This window comes from Anolis carolinensis, chromosome 3 (genome assembly GCF_035594765.1).
Source record: "Anolis carolinensis isolate JA03-04 chromosome 3, rAnoCar3.1.pri, whole genome shotgun sequence".
Lineage (NCBI taxonomy): Eukaryota > Metazoa > Chordata > Lepidosauria > Squamata > Dactyloidae > Anolis > Anolis carolinensis.
In genome coordinates, this window is record NC_085843.1 from 260294853 (window position 1) to 260314039 (window position 19187).

At 37.8% G+C, this 19187-nt stretch overlaps 1 protein-coding gene across 5 annotated transcripts in view; it reads left to right on the forward strand.

The window, feature by feature from the left end:
- mme (membrane metalloendopeptidase) overlaps nucleotides 1–19187 on the forward strand; it is an 85678-nt gene that overhangs the window by 46061 nt on the left and 20430 nt on the right. For all 5 annotated transcript variants that reach the window (XM_008106135.3, XM_008106134.3, XM_008106136.3 and 2 more), the window contains 5 exons: nucleotides 2689–2823; nucleotides 4464–4565; nucleotides 9215–9351; nucleotides 9447–9540; nucleotides 14801–14929. In XM_008106135.3, coding sequence (XP_008104342.1) covers nucleotides 2689–2823; nucleotides 4464–4565; nucleotides 9215–9351; nucleotides 9447–9540; nucleotides 14801–14929 — 597 coding nt within the window. The remainder of the gene's footprint in view (nucleotides 1–2688; nucleotides 2824–4463; nucleotides 4566–9214; nucleotides 9352–9446; nucleotides 9541–14800; nucleotides 14930–19187) is intronic.

The window sequence follows — 19187 nt, forward strand, 5'->3', positions numbered from 1 at the left end:
ACTAGAAGTGTAGTGGTTATAAAAATATGGTGGCTGGTATCACTATTGTCCCCTCTCCAAAAAATTAAAACATGTGAACTTATAATTGGGTCTTGTGCTGTTTATATCTCTATTCCCAAAGGAAAGAAAGAATAACTTTTCCTCAGTTTAATGTGAGTTTAAATCATCTGTAAATTATCACCAAGATTTGCCATTGTCAGACGCAGCTACAAGATTGGAGTTAGATCTTGTAGCTACTTCTGCCAATGCTAACCCCCACCCCTCTGCAAGAAAAACCCCTATGTCTTAAGGAAAATAGTGCCTCAATTGAAAGGTTTCCAAGGCACTGCTGATCAGGGTGCAAGGAAGTTATGGATGCCTTACTGTCCTGGTTACAGGGCATGGTAAGTCAAGCATCTGGAGAGATCCTGGGGGGTCCTGCTGCAACTACTTATCTCAGATCACTGAAACTGGGATAATGTTGCAGTCATCATTTTCCTGCCCCCTGATCCACCCCACCACAAAAGCCCTTTGGTTGGGGCGGGGGAGTTGGTCACATTCAAGCATTAATCCCATGAATCTCAAAAGTTATGAGATCATAAATAGATACTGAACAGGATGCCAATCAATGATTTTAAGTATTGCATGTATGCATTTTTTGCATATCTATATCTGAAAAACCCAACAAGCCTCCACAATACCTACACAGTGCTATTGGTCCATTAGCATTACACTATTTCATGGGGCCAGACACATTGATATGTGCAGAAAGTGCCCATTATTATTTCATCTTCCTTTTCTTGCACTCTGATCCTTAAAATCTGTTGCCTAAGATAACCACTCCAGTGGATTGGTGGTAGTCTCCTTCTGGACATACAAGTGTAGAACTCTGCTTATCATGTGCACACATGGGGGTGAATTTTGATTGGCTGAAGCTTCCCTAATGAATTTGTACAGATTTCCTGAATGAAAGTTGGAATCCGTCTAGGACATTGTTATACATGAAGTCAGCCTGAGCAGGGATGCTAATGGACAGCTGCCAGTGTATTAAGGAGAGAATAAAATATCTAACAAGTAACAAAACGTCCATAACGGGACCTCCTACAGACACCCAGAGAAACTGTCAACACTGAATCATTGTTCCTCTAATGAGTATCTCCTCCCAACTAATCTGTTTATTACCACAGTCTGGAAGCCACATTTGCTGAAACTGTAATTAAGTAAGCTTGTTAGCAAAGCTGTAATCCATGTCTTAGCTTTCAAATGCACACTAATAAATATATAACTACACTCGTATTATGATTGGCCTTGGTTTAGACAGGTATGCAATTGGCTATAACCAAATCCCTAAAATAAATATGGGATTTGCTATTTGTGTTAATAGCATTTCATCGTATTGCTACAGCCAATTACAGCCAATTGTCTCAACTTTACTTATCAATAGTAATAATTTAATAATGTTTCAAGGTAATATATAAAAGCTGGAAGAGCTTCTAGTACAGGGATGAGGAACATGTTGTCCTGAAATTTTTGGACTGCAAATTCTGCTAGTATAAATTGATCAATTTTTAAAATATAGAGGATCAGGGGCCATGAGGAGGTGTAGTGAGGGACTCGAAAGACTGGAAAAATAGTAAAAGTTGGGACCATATATAGTTTTAGGATTCACTTTTTCTGCAATGATGTAAAAAAAAATTGTTTAGAGCACTGCTTCTTAAATTGTGGGTCTTGGCTCCAAGTGGGGTCCCTTTAGGTCAGTGTTGGGGTCACAAAAATGTAGTAACAGTAAAAGGTTTCTGAATGCCCTCCTCCCCATTTACACAAATTTGTTAGCAGCAACATGCAGTGTTTACAGTGAACTCTGGAGAAAATATTTCATCTGTACTCCACAAAAAGGAAAATCAGTCTGTTAATAAGACTCAGCAAAATGTTTAATTTTTATACCTATTTTATATTTTCAGAGTCATATAAAAATTATCAGGTGGAAAAGGATCATGAGCAGAAAAAGTTTTTTAAAGCCCTGGTGTAGAGGCAGAGGAAGCAAATGGAACATTGCAGGAGAGATGCATACTCAGGCCCTGTTCTTTCCCTTCCACTTTCATATGTAGGATAACTTAGCCAATATTGTGGCATTGTGGGTTTTATTGCCCTGCTTCATGAAATTAACTACCATTATTCCAGAAAGAGAACAAACACCACATAATATAGGAAAAACAATTTCATAGCAAGTGGAGATAACAGCATGCCATGTCTAATGGCTGCACTATGTCAAGTGTGAATTGGTTGATTGATAGAAAGTGTTTGTACTTTAGATCTGAGGTAGCACTCTGCAGTAATAAAGGGATTCAAAAGCAAAATTGGAGAAACAAAATCACATCTGGATTAAATTCAAACATTTGAAAAGCCTAATGTAGCAGCATTGTCTTAATCATTTAGTTAAAGGACACTAGGGAAACATCCACTCTAACATCTCTTTTGAAAGAGTTTACTGCCCCTATCTCATTTTCTCATCATACAACCTATTTCAATGTTAGAATGCAGAACAGCCTTGGAAGATGACCGGCCAATGTGCAGGTTTATGTGGAATAGTCTTTCGAATTGTCCAGTGACTAGAAAAAGTAGTGCATGCATGACTCAGCCATCTAATGGCTGTTCTGTACAATGTTCAAACATGTATTTGCAAAATATGTATATATTTTTTTCTTACAGGCATGCTCAGCCTATGTTGATTTTATGATTTCCGTAGCAAAGCTGATCCGCCAAGAAAGAAACCTTACCATCAACGAGCCAGAAATTGCTGCAGAAATGAGAAGAGTAATGGCTCTGGAGACAGAGATTGCAAATGTAAGTCTGTTTTCTAAGTTTTATGCACAGAACTGAGTGTATGATGTTAAGATTAAAATGATCAGGATCTTGGGCAAAGATACAATACAATATGTATGGTGACATATGAATCTAAATTGATGCATTTGATTTGATAACATATTTTTTTCATACTAAACATAAACAACTATAGCACTATGAGTCCACTTTAATGCCATTGCTGCCTTCCATGGAATCCTGGGATTTATAGTATGGAGAGGCACTAAATCTTTTCCACAGAGAATTCTAAATACTCCTAGGATTCCACAAGACAGAACCATGGCAGTTAGAATATTGTCATAATGCTATAAATGTGTAGTATGAAATGAAACAACCAGGTCAGATAAGTCATACATAAATAAACAATTGGAAACTTCCAGAAATGTTTCCCAAATCCCAGGATTATTTTACTTTCAATCGCTCAACTCTTCTTTTGAGCGCCATTTTGTTGGCAAAATTTATACATCTTTTTCTTTCCAATATACCAGCATATCTTATGGAAGCAGACTAATCTAGTATCCCCTTTTCTTTCTGTGTTGTCTTCACACATGCTTCGTAAGGCGGCTACCACACATAAGTATAAAATCCACATTGAACTGGATTATATGGCAGTGTGGACTCAGATAATCCAGTTCAAAGTAGATATTGTGGATTATCTGCCTTGATATTATGAGTAATATGGCTGTGTGGAAGGGCTCTAAGTGTTTCTGGAGACAACTGTTTCCCTTGCCTGTTGTACATAAGCACAACCAGCTGCAATGGGAATTACCTAGAATAGGATCCCTTTCTTCTCCATGTCAAGCATTATTGTATTGTTTTCAGAAGACAAACTAATGCAACTGTTGCTGGAAGTCTGTCTTTTCCCACCCTCCTTCACCTGCCATTCAGTGGGATCAGGGAGACCTTCGCTGTGTTCTCTGGAGGCCCTTCCACACTGCCCTATAGCCCAGAATATCAAGGCAGAAAATCCTACATTATCTGAGTGTGGACTCTGATAACCCAGTTCAAATCAGATATTGTGGGACTTTCTGCTTTGATATTCTGGGATATAGCGCTGTGTGGAAGGGCCCTAGGTTTATGGAGGCAACATGTTCTTGATCTGTTAATGTAATGCATAGCTGAAAGAGCTGATAAAAAGAAGATGAGATGGATATTTCTATTACAAATATAGTTGATTATGATGCATCACACCATTGATATTTTTATAGATAGCATATTTTCATTTTCATTTTTACATTTCATTACATTATTATATTTCATTGGTACATACACTAGGGCTAATATTCAATATAAGGGAATGCTTCTGGTAGAACAGATATAATAGAAGAATAAGAAAGGTTAATAATAATAATAATAATAATAATAATAATAATAATAATAATAATAATAATAATAATAAATGATGTGTTGTGATCATGAGCAAATACTGCCCGCCTGAAAATAAACATATCTAATATCCGGCAACATAGTCTATCTGTCTATATTTTGCATTCAAACATTCGTACATGAAAGAGATGAGATGATATCCATACAGCTTTTCTACATCTGTTGTTTGTCTTGCTGTTTCTTCAAAAGAGCCCCTTCATGTGTTGTAAATCTCTTTGTGTGTGTGTGTTTCCCAGGCTACCACCAAAGCTGATGACAGAACCGACCCCCTTTTACTGTATAACAAAATGACACTCGAGGATATCCAGAAGAATTTCTCTTTGGAATTCGATCACAAGGTAAAAACAATCAATGATGCATTGTTTTCAGCTTCTACTGCTGATTGATCCGTGCAGTAATCTAATATATTTTGCTTTTGTAAAAGCTTAATTCAGAAGATAATTTGAACTTTAGAACTGCTCATGTTAAAGTGAATTTGTCACCCCGTTGTATTCTGATCTGATGGCAGGAAAAGGACAATAAGGCCACAAGGTAATTGAACACATGTAGTAGCCCATTAACAGCCATAGTAGAGGGCTAGTGCAGAAGAGACAGAACTGACATGTCCTGTGAATATCTACTCAGAGGTAAATCCCATGTAGTTCAGTAGCACATACTCTCAGGAAGATGTTTACAGCATTGCAATAAAAAATCTCTTGCCTTCCTTGCAGGAAGCAATTGCTAATATGTCAAAACAGCATGTAACATGGTAACGTTGCTTTTTTATAGTATAGCTATGATAATTCCCCCTCAAAGAAGCATGATTACTGCCTGTGCTAACTTGAAGAATTATGGAAGTTGTAAGCCAAAAAGTAAATCTCCAGTTTCTGAGGTCCATTCTAGACTGACCATATAATGCAGTTTCCAACTGCATTATATGGCAGTGTAGATGGGTGTGAGACAAAAAGTAACTTTTCTAATATAGTCCAATAGGTATTTCCCCAAAAAGAAGATTCAGTCAAATTCCAAGTCCTGAGTTGTTGAACGAAGCCTTGAAATAGGGCTTAGTAGGAATCAACCATGCAGACAGTAGCTTTCAAAACATGTCATTCTTTATCTAGTCAGAAGAATATGTACCAAAGTCTGCTTTTACATGGGTGCCTTGCTTAGGACAGGAGGTTAAATTGTCATTAATAGTTCTAAAGCAAATATCTGACAAGTGGACAAAGTTCAATTAAATCATTCATTTTTCCATCATAAAGAGCTGAAGTCTAAACATAAAGTTTTATCATACATTTACTTTCTCTGATACTGAATAAGGAACACTTGTATGAACCTTCAACAGGACTTCGGTTCAAAGACTGAGTTCTTTGGCACCTTATTTACAATGGCATAAATATAAAAAATTGTGCTTGGTTTTTTTGTCATGGGAAGTTATCACATAAAATAAGCAAACTGCAATTGCAGAAAAACATCAAGGTGGTAGGCCTAGGAGAAGGGCTTCTCCAGATAATCTTAGAGGTATACTGGGCTCATACAGGGAGACACAGTCCTTCAAATAACCATATTAGATCACAGTGCCCACCACGTATTGTACCTAATTGATGTTTCTCCTGCAGCCGTAGCCTATGAAATGCTGAGCAACCAAAACAAACTTACGCAATTTGTGATTTGTGACTGATTGAGATGGAAGGCAAAAGCAGTTAGCAAAGTTTGCCGTCTTGGAAAGAAGTATAACTATAAATGTCAACACAGCTACTATGTTGTAGAGATGATAAACGTTTTCCTTTCTAAAGCAGCACAAAGAAAGCCTTAAAACACGTTGAAAAGTTACTTTTTTGGATTATAATTTGCTGTAATCATTGTGGCTGGGAGTACTGGGAAGTGTAATTCCCAAAAATAAAAAATTCAAATGTTGAACTTTAAAGAATATGGCAGGATTCCCAGGACAATTTTGCATAGTAGTCATTTATGGATCTAAGGAATCATCTACACTTACTCTTAGTGAAGAAAAAGGTTTTTCTGTGTACATGATTACATAGGAAATCTGGAACCATTTTGAGGCCCAGGAGATAATTATACAAACCACAGAACATTAGTGTACATTAAGGATTTTCTTTTGTGCTTTTTTTATGGGAATTCATTGTCTGACTGCTGAATTTTGAATCTAGCTTCAAACTGCAGTATATGGTCAATGTATATGGGGCCCATGAGAGCCTGGCCACTTGAGTGTGGTGCCCAAATGCCAGTTAGGGATTAAGACAAAGGATTTGTCTGCCAGAGAGACAGCATTACTTTTCCACCTCCAGTTTAAGATAAGATTAAATTGCACTGGCAAAAGTTCCAATGTAGATTCATAGCATCAGTTAGAGGTAAAAGCAGTCCGCTGTCCCAAATATTCTTCAAACAGGATACTCTAACATAGTACATATTCTGATTCTTCTTGATTATTCTGCAGTAAATAGTCTGCAGAATAAAACAGCCTCTGACAGCTGACACATAGCAGTATATAGCAGTCAACATCCAATGGATAAACTGCTATAGGATTTAGGAAGTTTAATTTATCATCCACCCATTCATTTAGCAGTTAGGAAGCATTCTTTGAATGGATGGAGAATTCAGAGTCAAATGTGGGAGTCTCATGCCAAATTCCATGAATTTTGATATCAGGTTTCTCAATCCACATTTTATAGATTCTTTGTTTTCAATTTGTTTTAAATTAGTGCTTTAAAGGTAATTGATTAATTTTTTATTAGTAAGTATTTAGATAATTTTTTTAATCAACGTAGAAAGCCATAAGGGCTATAAATACAAGAATGACATACAAAATTGTATCCTTCTGAACATTTAAAACCCACTGAAATTGGCTGGATCGTGTCCAGCATGTAGAAGTAGAACTTCCTTTTCAGTGCAAGAAGTACAGTTATGTAAAGTAGTTGGAATCATAGCTTTTTATTGTTTTACAGCTCATTAACCTTCAATTGCAGATAATTCAGCTCAACTTAATTGCCTCTTAGCCAAGATTTTCTGAGATAAATGTGAAATTGCTTAACATAATTTATTACTAACTGAGCACTTTTCCCATTGCTGCTTATGAAGATTTCTTTCCAGTAGCAATCTGGCTACTCAAATCAAAACACAGAAGGCAAACCACAATGACTTCTTTTTTATAACTTACATGAATACTTGTTGATCTCGATTTTTATGTTTATATAAGTCCAAATGAATATATATCATTCAGAAAGTTGTGCAGACAGCCATGTTAGCTATAAGAAAAAATGAAAAATAATTCCTTTATAAGATCAGCTTAAAGATCACAAAAATGTGTATGTTTCATGATCTCTGGTCATACAGCCACCAAGACTTTCTCCTCCAACTCTATTTGCCCATTCCATTGTCTTCTTCCTATAACATCTTGTGTGGAGAGTTTTTGTGACTTCCCAGTTATGCAAAACACTAAGGAAGTTATTCAATTAATGAAGATACATACTTGCATCTGTTCCTATGTGGGTCATATATGCTTGATTCCTGCATTAGATCATCTTGTATTTTATTTATTAAAATATGTAAATCCTTTCATAGATCTAACAAAGTCAGGGAAGTGAATCATAAAAACAATGTAAAACATGAGGATCTGAGAAAATTGTACAGTGCTAAACATATTGTGATACTTAATAATTTTGTAGACATTCCACTTTAATATTGAGCTTTTTACCCATTGCCTTGAAAGCCACAGCATTTGATGGATTTAGATGGGGAATCAAATATATGTATTATTTTTCTACTGTACAATGTAATATGTGTTTTGCAGGACATAAAATGTTCACTCATATCTTTTTTAAAGACTATGGTATTTGTATGATAGAATACATTGTATTAGAAGACCAGTCTAAAGTGTGCATACAGCATCCCTAGCCAAAGTGCAATATTTTTAATTTCTAAAATGGGAGTCAGTCAGTAGATCTCAAGTGAATCAGGAAGCTCTTATCCATAATCTAAATGTGTCAAAACTGCTTATCTTCTGTTATTGCTTGACATCTAGTTTTATCTTGAAAAACAGTGGCATCGTTTTAAAAAACCCTGACACAAATGAAGCCATGTTTTAGTAATGGACCAGTACTGATGGATTTAAAAAGCTTAACTGATTGAGATTTTAAAATAATTTTCTTTTTGAATGATATAATCTTGATTTTTTTTCTAAATCAAGTTGGAGGGATTTTTTTTTCAAGGTTGGGGGCTTATAATTGTACAAATTTTGGTTGGTTTTTCAAGAGCTTTCCTGAAGGCATAGCCAATGAAGTTGTCAGAATGTAAATCTAATATATAAACAGAGGTTACTATGCAACAGAGCTATTTAATCCCAACCATAAGTCTTCTCAAAATATTCAAAACACTCAATACAAGAAACCATAAGGGACTAAAGCAGTGGTTCTCAACCTCTGGGCCGTGGCCCAGCAGTGGGCCACAAGAATGAAAATCCAGTCTGTGAACCTCCTTCCTCTATATCAGAAACTAGAGCTGGTGTGTTCTATCCAATGCAATTTTCTGAATCAGCACCCTAGTTAACCAAACCAAATCTAAAGTTGACCAAAAACTGGTTCATAACCCTTTTGGTACTAATGTTGGAAAGTGGTCCCTGGTCAAAGTGATCCCTTGTCAAGTGGTACCTGGTCAAAGTGGTTCCTGGTCAAAAAAGGTTGAGAACCACTGGACTAAAGGCTACAGAGCCCTTCTGATCTTAGAAGCTAAGCAGAGTCAGCAATTGGATGGGAGACCACCAGTAAATGGGTAGGATACTACTAGTGAATATCAGGTGCTCTAGGCTATATCTCAGAGGAAACCATCTTTAAATATTCCTTTCCTAAGGAAACTATGAAATTGATGGATTCATCATAAATTGACAGGCAACATGAAAGCACTGACATACACACAGAGTGATTAAAAATGAAACTTTCTTATATTGAACTAATGGAATATAACTAAAGTGCCTATCTTTTTGCCTCCACAGCAATTCAGCTGGCCAATATTCTTCAATAATATTATGTCAGTAGTGAAAATTGACATTGAAAATACAGAAAATGTGATTGTTTGTGCTCCAGAATATCTAATCAAGCTAGAATCTATCCTTAATAAATACACAGCCAGGTAGGTGTGCTATATACATTTCTTAAATATCAATATCCATCTGTTCTATGGTTCTAGAAACATCACCAGTATTTTCCTTTTGTATTACTATGCAGAGACATTCAAAACTACATGAGCTGGCGATACATAATGGAAATGGTAAACAGTCTGAGCCGTGAATACAAGGACACAAGGAATAATTTCCGTAAGGTGCAGAAACCGTTATTTTCTTTTATATTTACTATTCACAATTTGTCATGTCTACATAATTGTTTTTCAATGTCAGCTCTGCCATACATATTTATTCAAAATTTAGAACACAAAAAGCTACAACTTTTTGTTAAAGCTGTAGATAGCATTTTGTGCCATGATTCCATATTGCAAAAGGCCATAGGTTCAGTATCCATTATTTCTAATGAAAGGATCTCAGATAGCAATCTTGTACCTGGAGCATTAGGGAGCCAGTGCCAGTTTAAATAATACCAGGTTAGATAGATGAATGGTCTCAATCAGATTGCTAATACGTATCCATGTAGAGACCAAGACCTGTTTGTTGAAGTAGATGGTGTTTAGGGTCAATTTTCTACTCAGCCATGAAGCTCAATGGACCATTTTAAGCCCTCACTATCTCTCCACATATGCAACCTTGAATTGCTTTTTGAAGAGGAGGTGAGATATAAACTACAACAATTTACTGAATAATAAAGTGTTTAATGTCCATTTGCTGATTAGGAATTACAAACATAAGTCAAATGCCTTGCAAGGCATGTTCAAGTCCAAATGCTGTTTCTCTGTTTTGCTTTGTTAGTAGGATATGCCTTTGAAGTGCTTTCAGAGATATCCCCATCCATGCCTTGGCACATAAAAACAACTTTTGTCAAGTACTATTAGGCCTCAGTCAACACAGGGACACAGGATTGGTTGTACAGTATTTAGAAACCTGCTTTGAAAACTGGCTTGATCTGATGTGAAACCTGCCCATTATTTAAGCCTTGTAGGGCACATGTCTGTTTTTGAGATCCTTGTCATACTCTCAAAAACCCGTTAAACCTTTCTTTGATCTCGCTTAGTGGCAAAAGGGTAGTTATTTATTATCCTACCTTTCCTTAAAGAAGTTCAAGAGAAGTTCACAGAGCACAAGGTTAAAAGTGGCTTAGTATTTCTTGTCCTATCTCTCAAAAACAGCCTTGCTTAAAAACAAAAGGGAAACATTATTGAAAAAGACAGTAAAGCACTACACATCCATATTGTCAGGACTAAAGGAAATAGGTTTCAGAGTCTAGCAAGAATGGGCAACTTGCAGTCCTCTAGAGATTATTGGGCTTCAGTCTCCCAGATATATCAGGAGAGAAGCAAACATGGAATGCACTTCGGAGTATCACAAAGATACAAGATAGATAGAAACTGTGGAAAGTAAGGCTCTAGACTCTTAGGCTGGAGCTACACTGACCCATATCCCAGGATCTAATCCCAGATTATCTGCTTTGAACTGGATTATATGAGTCTACACTGCCAGAAAATCTGGGATAAACAGATAATCTGGGATCAGATCCTGTGATATAAAAGTGTAGATCCAGCCTTACTGGATCACAATGGATGGGAGACATGTTCTCGGGCAACTCCATCTCTCACAAGGGGCAAAGAGATGTGTAACTGTCAAAAGTAGAACAAGTAAGGGTCTATGTACTCTTTATCTCTTGAAATGTACTGACAGCCTAACTGGATCATAAAAGTTCAAGCACAACAGACAGCATGATGAAGTGTATTAGTTTGCTTTCCTGACAACATGTTTTTTGTACTTAGAAGGAAACTGCATTCAGAAGACTGCTAGGGTGGCGGGGGGGGGGGGGGGGGAGGTTTGGTGGCCCAACCACAAATTAGCCATCAATAGAGATGGAAATAATATTTGATATTATTTTTAAATGGTTTAAATGTATTTCCCAAGTGTCAGGAAATTCTGGTGAGAAGAATCTTGGATTGATCTGAATCCTCACAATAAGATACTTCTTTTGTGAAAAAAATGCATATGATTTTTGGTACTGCAGACAGCATTTTCTGTGCTGGAAACAACATTGGGGGCATCTTATTTACTGAGCATAAGATAAAGTTCTTAGCTCATAAAATGCTGTTTTCAGTGAAAACTTTGAGCAGATTAAGTCCTGAACTACAAAAAAAAAAAAAACCATACTGTTCCCAGTAGGAAATAACAACAACAACAACTTTATTTTTGTACCCTGCTTCCATCTCCCCGAAGGGATTTGGGGTGGCTTACATGGGGATGAGCCTAATCAACATAGTTAAAATATAAACATACTAAGTACACACATGGTACATAGAAGTGCATAAACAATAACATGAAACAGAGAAACAGGAACATTATAACAAAAATAATTCAACAATCAAACCAACCAATAAAGTTGAAATAACTGTTAGTTCCTAGGTGTGGGTGGGCAGGCTAGTGCAAATCAATTTTGAAGGTAAGCCTGACAGATAAAGTGCATAATCAGACTGCAGAGATTAGCGGTGGAGAACAATGTAAAGTGGAGCATGCTATCTTTGAGTAGAGAATAATAGTAAAGTGCAAGAATGAGATTTTATGTCCCAGTTGGGGTCGAGTGATCTGGGGGAATTGTCTGAAATTAGCAAAGACTTAGATTGCTACTCACTGAAAGTTAATGCTACATATACTATACATACAGTAGAATTTTATTTTTAGGTCTTTCCACTCCAGCTTCCCTTTTAAATAAAAAGGTATGCAAGTCAACTGAAAAAAGCATAAATACACCAGAGTGTAATAAAACAATTCCAAATCTGACATAATAATAGTAATCCCATGAATTTAATATTCCCCGGCAATGTAGGCTGGATAGCAACTTACATTGTCTTTGATTCAAGGCAGGGCCAATAGCTGTACTTGTGGGGATAAGAAAGCAAATCCAGGAGTCAAAAGTTGGCTCTGTTCCACACAGATATTCCTTTGCAGCACTAAACCAGAGAAATGTAGCGGGGGTGGGGGGGGGGGGGGAGCCTGAAACAAAACAATCTTCAGTGGAGCTAGTCTAGCAGCAGACTGTTCTTTTCTAACTTTCCTGATAACATTCCTCATAGACCTTTCCCCTCTTCCTCATTCTCTATGCACTTATTAGGATTGGAAACAACCTGTTATTTTTCAGTGCCTTTCATTCTGTCCAAAGGGTGGAATTCTATAAATGATTAGTTAGACAACTTTAGACACTAGGTTAAGATAACTGAGAATTGTAAAGAAAGACACACAAGTGTATTTCAGTCAAAGACTAAGAAGGTTCAGGGAACAACAACATTTCTTCATACTTGCTAGCACACTCTTCTAAATCACCACCTGAAGAGAAGGCTGTAAGCTTTGAGTTACAACAGCTCAGTGTTTACATAGCTGCATAACCATGAGAATTCTTTCCTGAGTATTTGGTTACAGGATATAAATGTTTTAATTAATAAATTAATAAAGATGACACAGCGTCTGACATTTATTACATTGTAAGAGCCGATGTGCACGCTGTGACAGTAATTTTCAGAATATGCAGAAGGTCACCAAAAAAATTAATAAAGGCCTCATATATTTAAAGCATACTGCAGTATCACACACATAATGTGATTCAATCCAGTTGCAAAGGACTATAACTCACATCATCCCTGGTCAGAAGTACCATCCTGGGATCATGGAAGTTGTAGTCTAACACATCTGGATGGCATTAAGGAAACATGCAAACTACATAATTATAGGGTTGTTGTGAGTTTTCCTACATAATTATAGTTGTTTTATTCCCCTTTAGCTGCTAGGGTTCCAACCTATGGAATCTTGAAGTTTGCAGTCCATTGAGGCGCGAGATCTCTCTGGCTGAAAATCCTCAGTGCTCCTCCTTGTACCGCCAATCCTATGAGTCCAAAGGATGGAACCATGGCAGTTAAAGTGGAGTCATAGCACTGTAATCATGTAATGTGAATGGGCCTCAGGTTAAAGAAGGTATTTTCAGCCTAACCACTTTCCAGAGGATAAAAGAGCCATTACATCTCTACATACTTTGATTTGCTTTGGCGTAGTCTCCTTGCAACCAAATCATCATACATAAATAATGTAAAAGGAAAGTGTAAAGTAGGTGAAATTTTGAGCTATATCCCTTAGTCTAAAACAACACATCAGAAAAGATTTAGCTTTTCTACCTGACGTGTTAATATAGTATAGTAGTGCATCCATTTGTAGCAGTCTGAGCCAAGGACAAAAGAGCAAGCCTGTCTAGATCTTAGAAAGCTGACATTTTGATAGGGAGGTCAGAGTTGTTTTAAAGATGCATTTGGGGGGGGGCAACACTGCTGTGTATAATGTTACTCATTTTAAGTGGGGAGGGTGCATTGCTTTTCTCATCCATTATTATTTAAACATCCTTAAACCTGAAGACAGTGTGTTCTTAAAAGTGCCTTCCATGTGTTCAGTGGAACTTGCTCTGAAATAAATGTGTACAAGATAGATTGCATACAAGTCTTTTATTCCTGAAAATGCTCAACAATATTCACTGCCTTAATATTTCTTAGTACACTTCTTTTTGATGATTCCTGAGCAGGCTCAATGTTGCAGGCAGGCCTGTAGCGAGGGGGTGGTTTTAGGGGTTCAACCCCCCCCCCCCGAAATTTTTCAGGTTATAAAAAAAATCTGGTTTACTCATGAATTTTAACTGGTTAACCAAATCCCCATGCTAAGTCTATGAGATGCAAAACATTAAGAGTCCCTCCAGGCACTATCTCAAGCAGATATTGACAGGTTTGTAGCGGGGAGGGGTGCGTGCTAGGGGTTCAACCCCCCCCCCCCCCCAAATTTTCAAAACCCCTCCCGAAATTCCTAGGCTTTTACAGTGGTTTATATCAGTGCCAAAGTGTTTGTCCAATCTCCAGGAAAATGCAGTACCTTGTGTAACAGCAGTAGGCCACTGTAAAGCTGCATTGCTTGTTCAGACTTTTATACTGTATAAAACAGCAACAGGAGTATAAAAAGATCTCAGGCAGCATCGGTTCTTCTGTCAAGGCATTGGATCACTTTGATATTTATGGGGTTATTTCTTCCCTTACAAGGAGTGCTCCTATTAGCTGGGATGGGTAAGTTACAGCTTAGAATGAATGATGACCTCTGGGCATTTATGTGTTCTCCTGAAACTCTGCTTTGACAAGAAAAACATAGATGCTTATCTTCACCATGCTGAGCCATATACACTGTGCTTCATAGTTTCAGATTATTAAAACAATGAGTATTTGAAAAATATAAAGAGGAATGGGAAAGAGGTTCACATGTGCTCACTTATCAAATGTTCTGACTATAGCTCATAAAATATCTCTGCTAGTGGATGACCCCTAGGCCATGTCAGCTGAGACTTCTGGAAAAAGTTCCTCATTTCCAATCCCAGTAAAATGTGTCCTTAATTTCTCTAATCTTCATGTTTATCAGGTGCTGTATGGTACAACATCAGACACTGCTGTTTGGCGACGTTGTGCAAATTACGTCAATGGCAATCTGGAAAATGCTGTGGGGAGACTGTATGTAACAGAAGCATTTGCTGGAGAAAGTAAGAAAATGGTAAGATTCTCATATAATCATGCAAGCTGATTATATTTGAGTAGATGTTAGCTTGAGAATTTTCAATGCCCAATGACTGCTTTGAAAAGAAAACATACAGATTTACTTTATACCATCCAGCATTATCCAGAATGATTAGAAGCAGAAAGGCAGAAATGCCAAGACATTGAATAATCCCAGGTTAGCCTTGTTCCTTTTCCCTGTGGTCTATTGTAGCCTTCAGCTCCAGTGTAAGATAGACCAGTAATAGTCAACAGGAAGAGATGTGGATCTGAAAAGAGTTCACGAATATACACATTTTATCATATCTCAGTTCTAGATATAATTCTACCTTTGCTTGCAGACAATTGAGCAGATTTCTTCTCATGCTGCAGGATTCCTCCCAACCCAGATCTGCTCTCAGAGGATGGAGGAAACTGTGGACCAGATTTTAGGAATATGTCAGGAATTATGAAGGAAAGGAAATCCCTGGAAGTTTTCTTTGTGAGGGAAGTCTAGGTATATAACACTGCATATAACAGCATTCTTCGAGAAGGAAGTGTATGCTCATTCATCTATATTTCCTGGTGCTCGAATTCCATTGAAGATGCCTCCATTTACACAGTAGATGTGTTCCTGGGCATTACTGCCCTTGATTTATAGTTTTTTTGTTTTTGTTTTTTTCTTGATTTCTTGATGTTCTGTTTATTATTATTTATTGTATTTTAAATGGTGTTATGATATGTTGTTCTTATATTTTATTATGTTGTATTGCTCTGGGCATGGCCCCATGTTAGCCGCCCCGAGTCCCCATTGGGGAGATGGTGGCGGGGTATAAATAAAGTTTTATTATTATTATTATTATTATTATTATTATTATTATTATTATTATTACTGCTTTAACAGCAGACTGAAATAAAACTGAAGAATAGAAATAGGCTCATGCAACACAAACAAAGAAGAGCAATTCAATAGGTTACAAGAAACCTTTCATTGTAAATTAATAATATCAACACATGAAATGAAGCAACCAGGTTGTGTAAACCTTTCATAAATGAGAAAAGCATTTTGAATCCACACGAAGATATCTTCCAAAATGCATCCAGGGATTAATTCCTTTGGTTAGCCTTCAGTTTCCATAATGATTTTCATTTTGATGGTCAAATGTATCAATTTGTGCTTCTTTTACTATGCTGACAAGCTTCTCGGCTCTCCACTTTTCATTCTGTTTTCTGTTCACACCATCTCAGTAAGAGGTTCAAGAAGGAGCTACTGTTTGGAATGAGTGTAGCAGGAAGGCACTCATGGGACTCATCTATCCTAACTATTGAAAGCAATTTGAAGCTAATTCCAAACTGCAACAGCCAGACAGCAAACTCCCACAGAAGCACATGGGGGGAAAGCCCTTAACGTGCACCAATGCTTTGTGGTTTATGTAATCACCATTTGGGACTCAAACTTGTTCTAGGATTTCCTGTGTAAGCATCTGCACAGTGAAATCACTTTCTCCAATACTGGTTTGAAACTTCATTAAATGGTGAATGTAGGTGAGGCCATGGTTAACATTAAATCACCTAGAACAGACATGGACAAACTTTTTTGTCTTGAGGCCACATTGTGGGCCCAGCTGGGAAGGTTGGGTCAGGTGTGTGTGTAGGGGGGGGGGGGCACACAATGGGTGGGGAGGGCCCAGGAAAGGACAGAGCCAGGAGGGCAGGGCAGGGCCTGGGTCATCCTCAGGTTGACCTCCCAGCATAAGGATGGGGCTGCTCACCCCATCCTTATGCTGGGAAGAAGATGGGACATGTGGCGACTTCTCCGATCCTCCTTCCTATCCTCCTCCCTGATCCTTGGAATGTCCTCTTGGCATTATGCTGGGAGAAGGGCAAGGCAGCGGCTGAGTGTGCACTGGAGGGCTCTCAGCCACTGCATGCCTTCCTCGAGCTGTTCTCCTAGCATAAGGATGGGATCCTTATGTTAGGAAGAGGTTGAGACACACACGGTGGCTGAGAGTGCTCCAGAAGGCTCTCAGCTGCTACGTGCCTTCCTTCCCCATCTGTTTGGCATAAGGATGAGGTGTGCCACCGTATCCTTATGCCAAGAGGACAGGGAAAATGAAGAGGGTCTTAGCTTGCCCATGCTTGACCTAGAATATATCCTGCTCAAAGTGTTGTCAAAGGCTTTCATGGCCGGGATCACAGGGTTGTTGTATGTCTTTCGGGCTGTGTGGCCATGTTCCAGAAGTATTCTCTCCTGACATTTCACCCACATCTATGGCAGGCATCCTCAGAGGTTGTGAGGTATCCTGCTCAAACTTTGTTCATTGTATCATTTACTGTGAACATACTGCTGCAAACTCTTAATGAAAGTCTGTAGTATTTTGATATTGACAAACGGGATTGTGTCCAGAGAAGTGTGATTCAATACATTATTAAATCCATTGGTTCAATGTGTCTGCTCTGGTGGGAACTAAACACAGAATTCAGGCCGAGGTTCTCAAGAGGCATGTTATTGAGGTATATATTTTATTCTAAATAAATACTTTTTAAAGATGTTGGATTTTTTTGTAAAACTACTAACTCACCTCTGGTGATAACAATGACAAAGGCTGTTGCAATGGCAACTACACACATTGCTAGTCTGGTGCAATGTCATGGTTCTGTTTACAAGTGATATGTAGCTGTTATCCAATACATCATACTGTTTTGCTATTGGAATGGTTGGCCAGAAGAAATGAAGTTTTTGGGAGGGAAATACTGGTTATTTGGCATGTATTAATAGTAAAAAAAATGAGTTCCTGTTTTTTTAAAAGGGAGAGGAGAGGAGGAGTAGAAAAACCTTATACAGTGGAATTTTGAAAAGTAGATTTAAGAGACTGGAAGAAATGAACTCCTTTTGGCTGCCAGACTGGGGATAAGATTATGTAGCTCTTCCAGGACAATAAGCCAAGTTATTAGCTAATGATGAAGATTAGAAGTCCTTGTATGTTGTAGAATGAAGGTGCTGAAGAACAGGAGATTATAGAAGAAGAACTCAATTTCATTAACATTGCTAATCTGTGGAGAAAAAAAGTGCAATATGTGAATCAACATAAACAGTTTCCTGCATCATCAGTTTTTTTTTTAAGTGGCTTGTCCATTGCTTATTTTATTGTTGTTTGGCATTAAGCTATGAAACAAACATTGTAGTTTTCAGTTCTTTTGATGTGACCAAGCCTGTTTCAATAAGGAAATGTACAAATAAGAATAACGTACTCTTACTATAACTGTACATCAGCAGCTAAGCATCACTATTCTGAATCTGCATATCTGTGAAAAACACAGTTCTGTCTTCTTCCTGCTGAACAAATGGATAATCACAGATGAGATGTTATTTACTCCCACAAGCAGGAGTGGGTTTCAATAAACAGAATAGCCCCTTTGGTCTGCACCAATAAATCCATTTTGTAAGAATAAGCCCTGTTTCGATAAAGAAATATCCAAACAGGAATAAGCATTTGTGCTGGATCTGCAGATCCATGAAAGAACTGGTGTTGGTTATGTGCCCAGAGACACTGTCTTCTTCTTGCTGACAGATGGACAACGGGAAGTGGGATATTTACAGAAGGGTCTCCATTAACAGAGTGGTAGATGTGCCCATCTGGCGCTACATCTGTAAATCCACAGTTGAATGGATTATGAGTGGACTATTGGATGCAAGCAGTTTCTCTTCCATAAAGCATCTGTTACCTTCATCTGCATTCAGGTTGCTCCTTGCTATTAGGTGTTAAGTTACATCTGCAATGCCCCCATATACCACTCAATCAAGAGTGTTGGGCCCAATTTATATTTTGTCCTAGGTTCACACTGAGGGTCAAATTGGAGACTGGGGAGAATAGGAAGTCCCAAAGATCAATTAATTTTCTTCCTCAAATAGGATTTCATCTGAGATTTGTCCTATAGCAAGTAGATGTGCAGATTAATCCAGTGTTTTCCTTCCAGTGACTGATCATACAAAGCACACTAAATACACTGGTGAGTCCAGCTTCTATAACACAGAGACGAATATCACTAGATAGGGAAGCATCTTTTCCAAAATGCTTTAAAGATATCATCTGTTTTGATCCCCAGTCTGCCCTTTAGTATGATTAATGGTTTCTTTGATAGAAGGTTTACTCCCCCTTCACTGGATTTCGCAAGACAGACAGCTTAAATGTCAATTTTTGCCATCGAAAACCCCACCCCCTGTATATTTAACCTTAAATGTAACTACCACAGGCCCAATGCAGAAGAAATACACA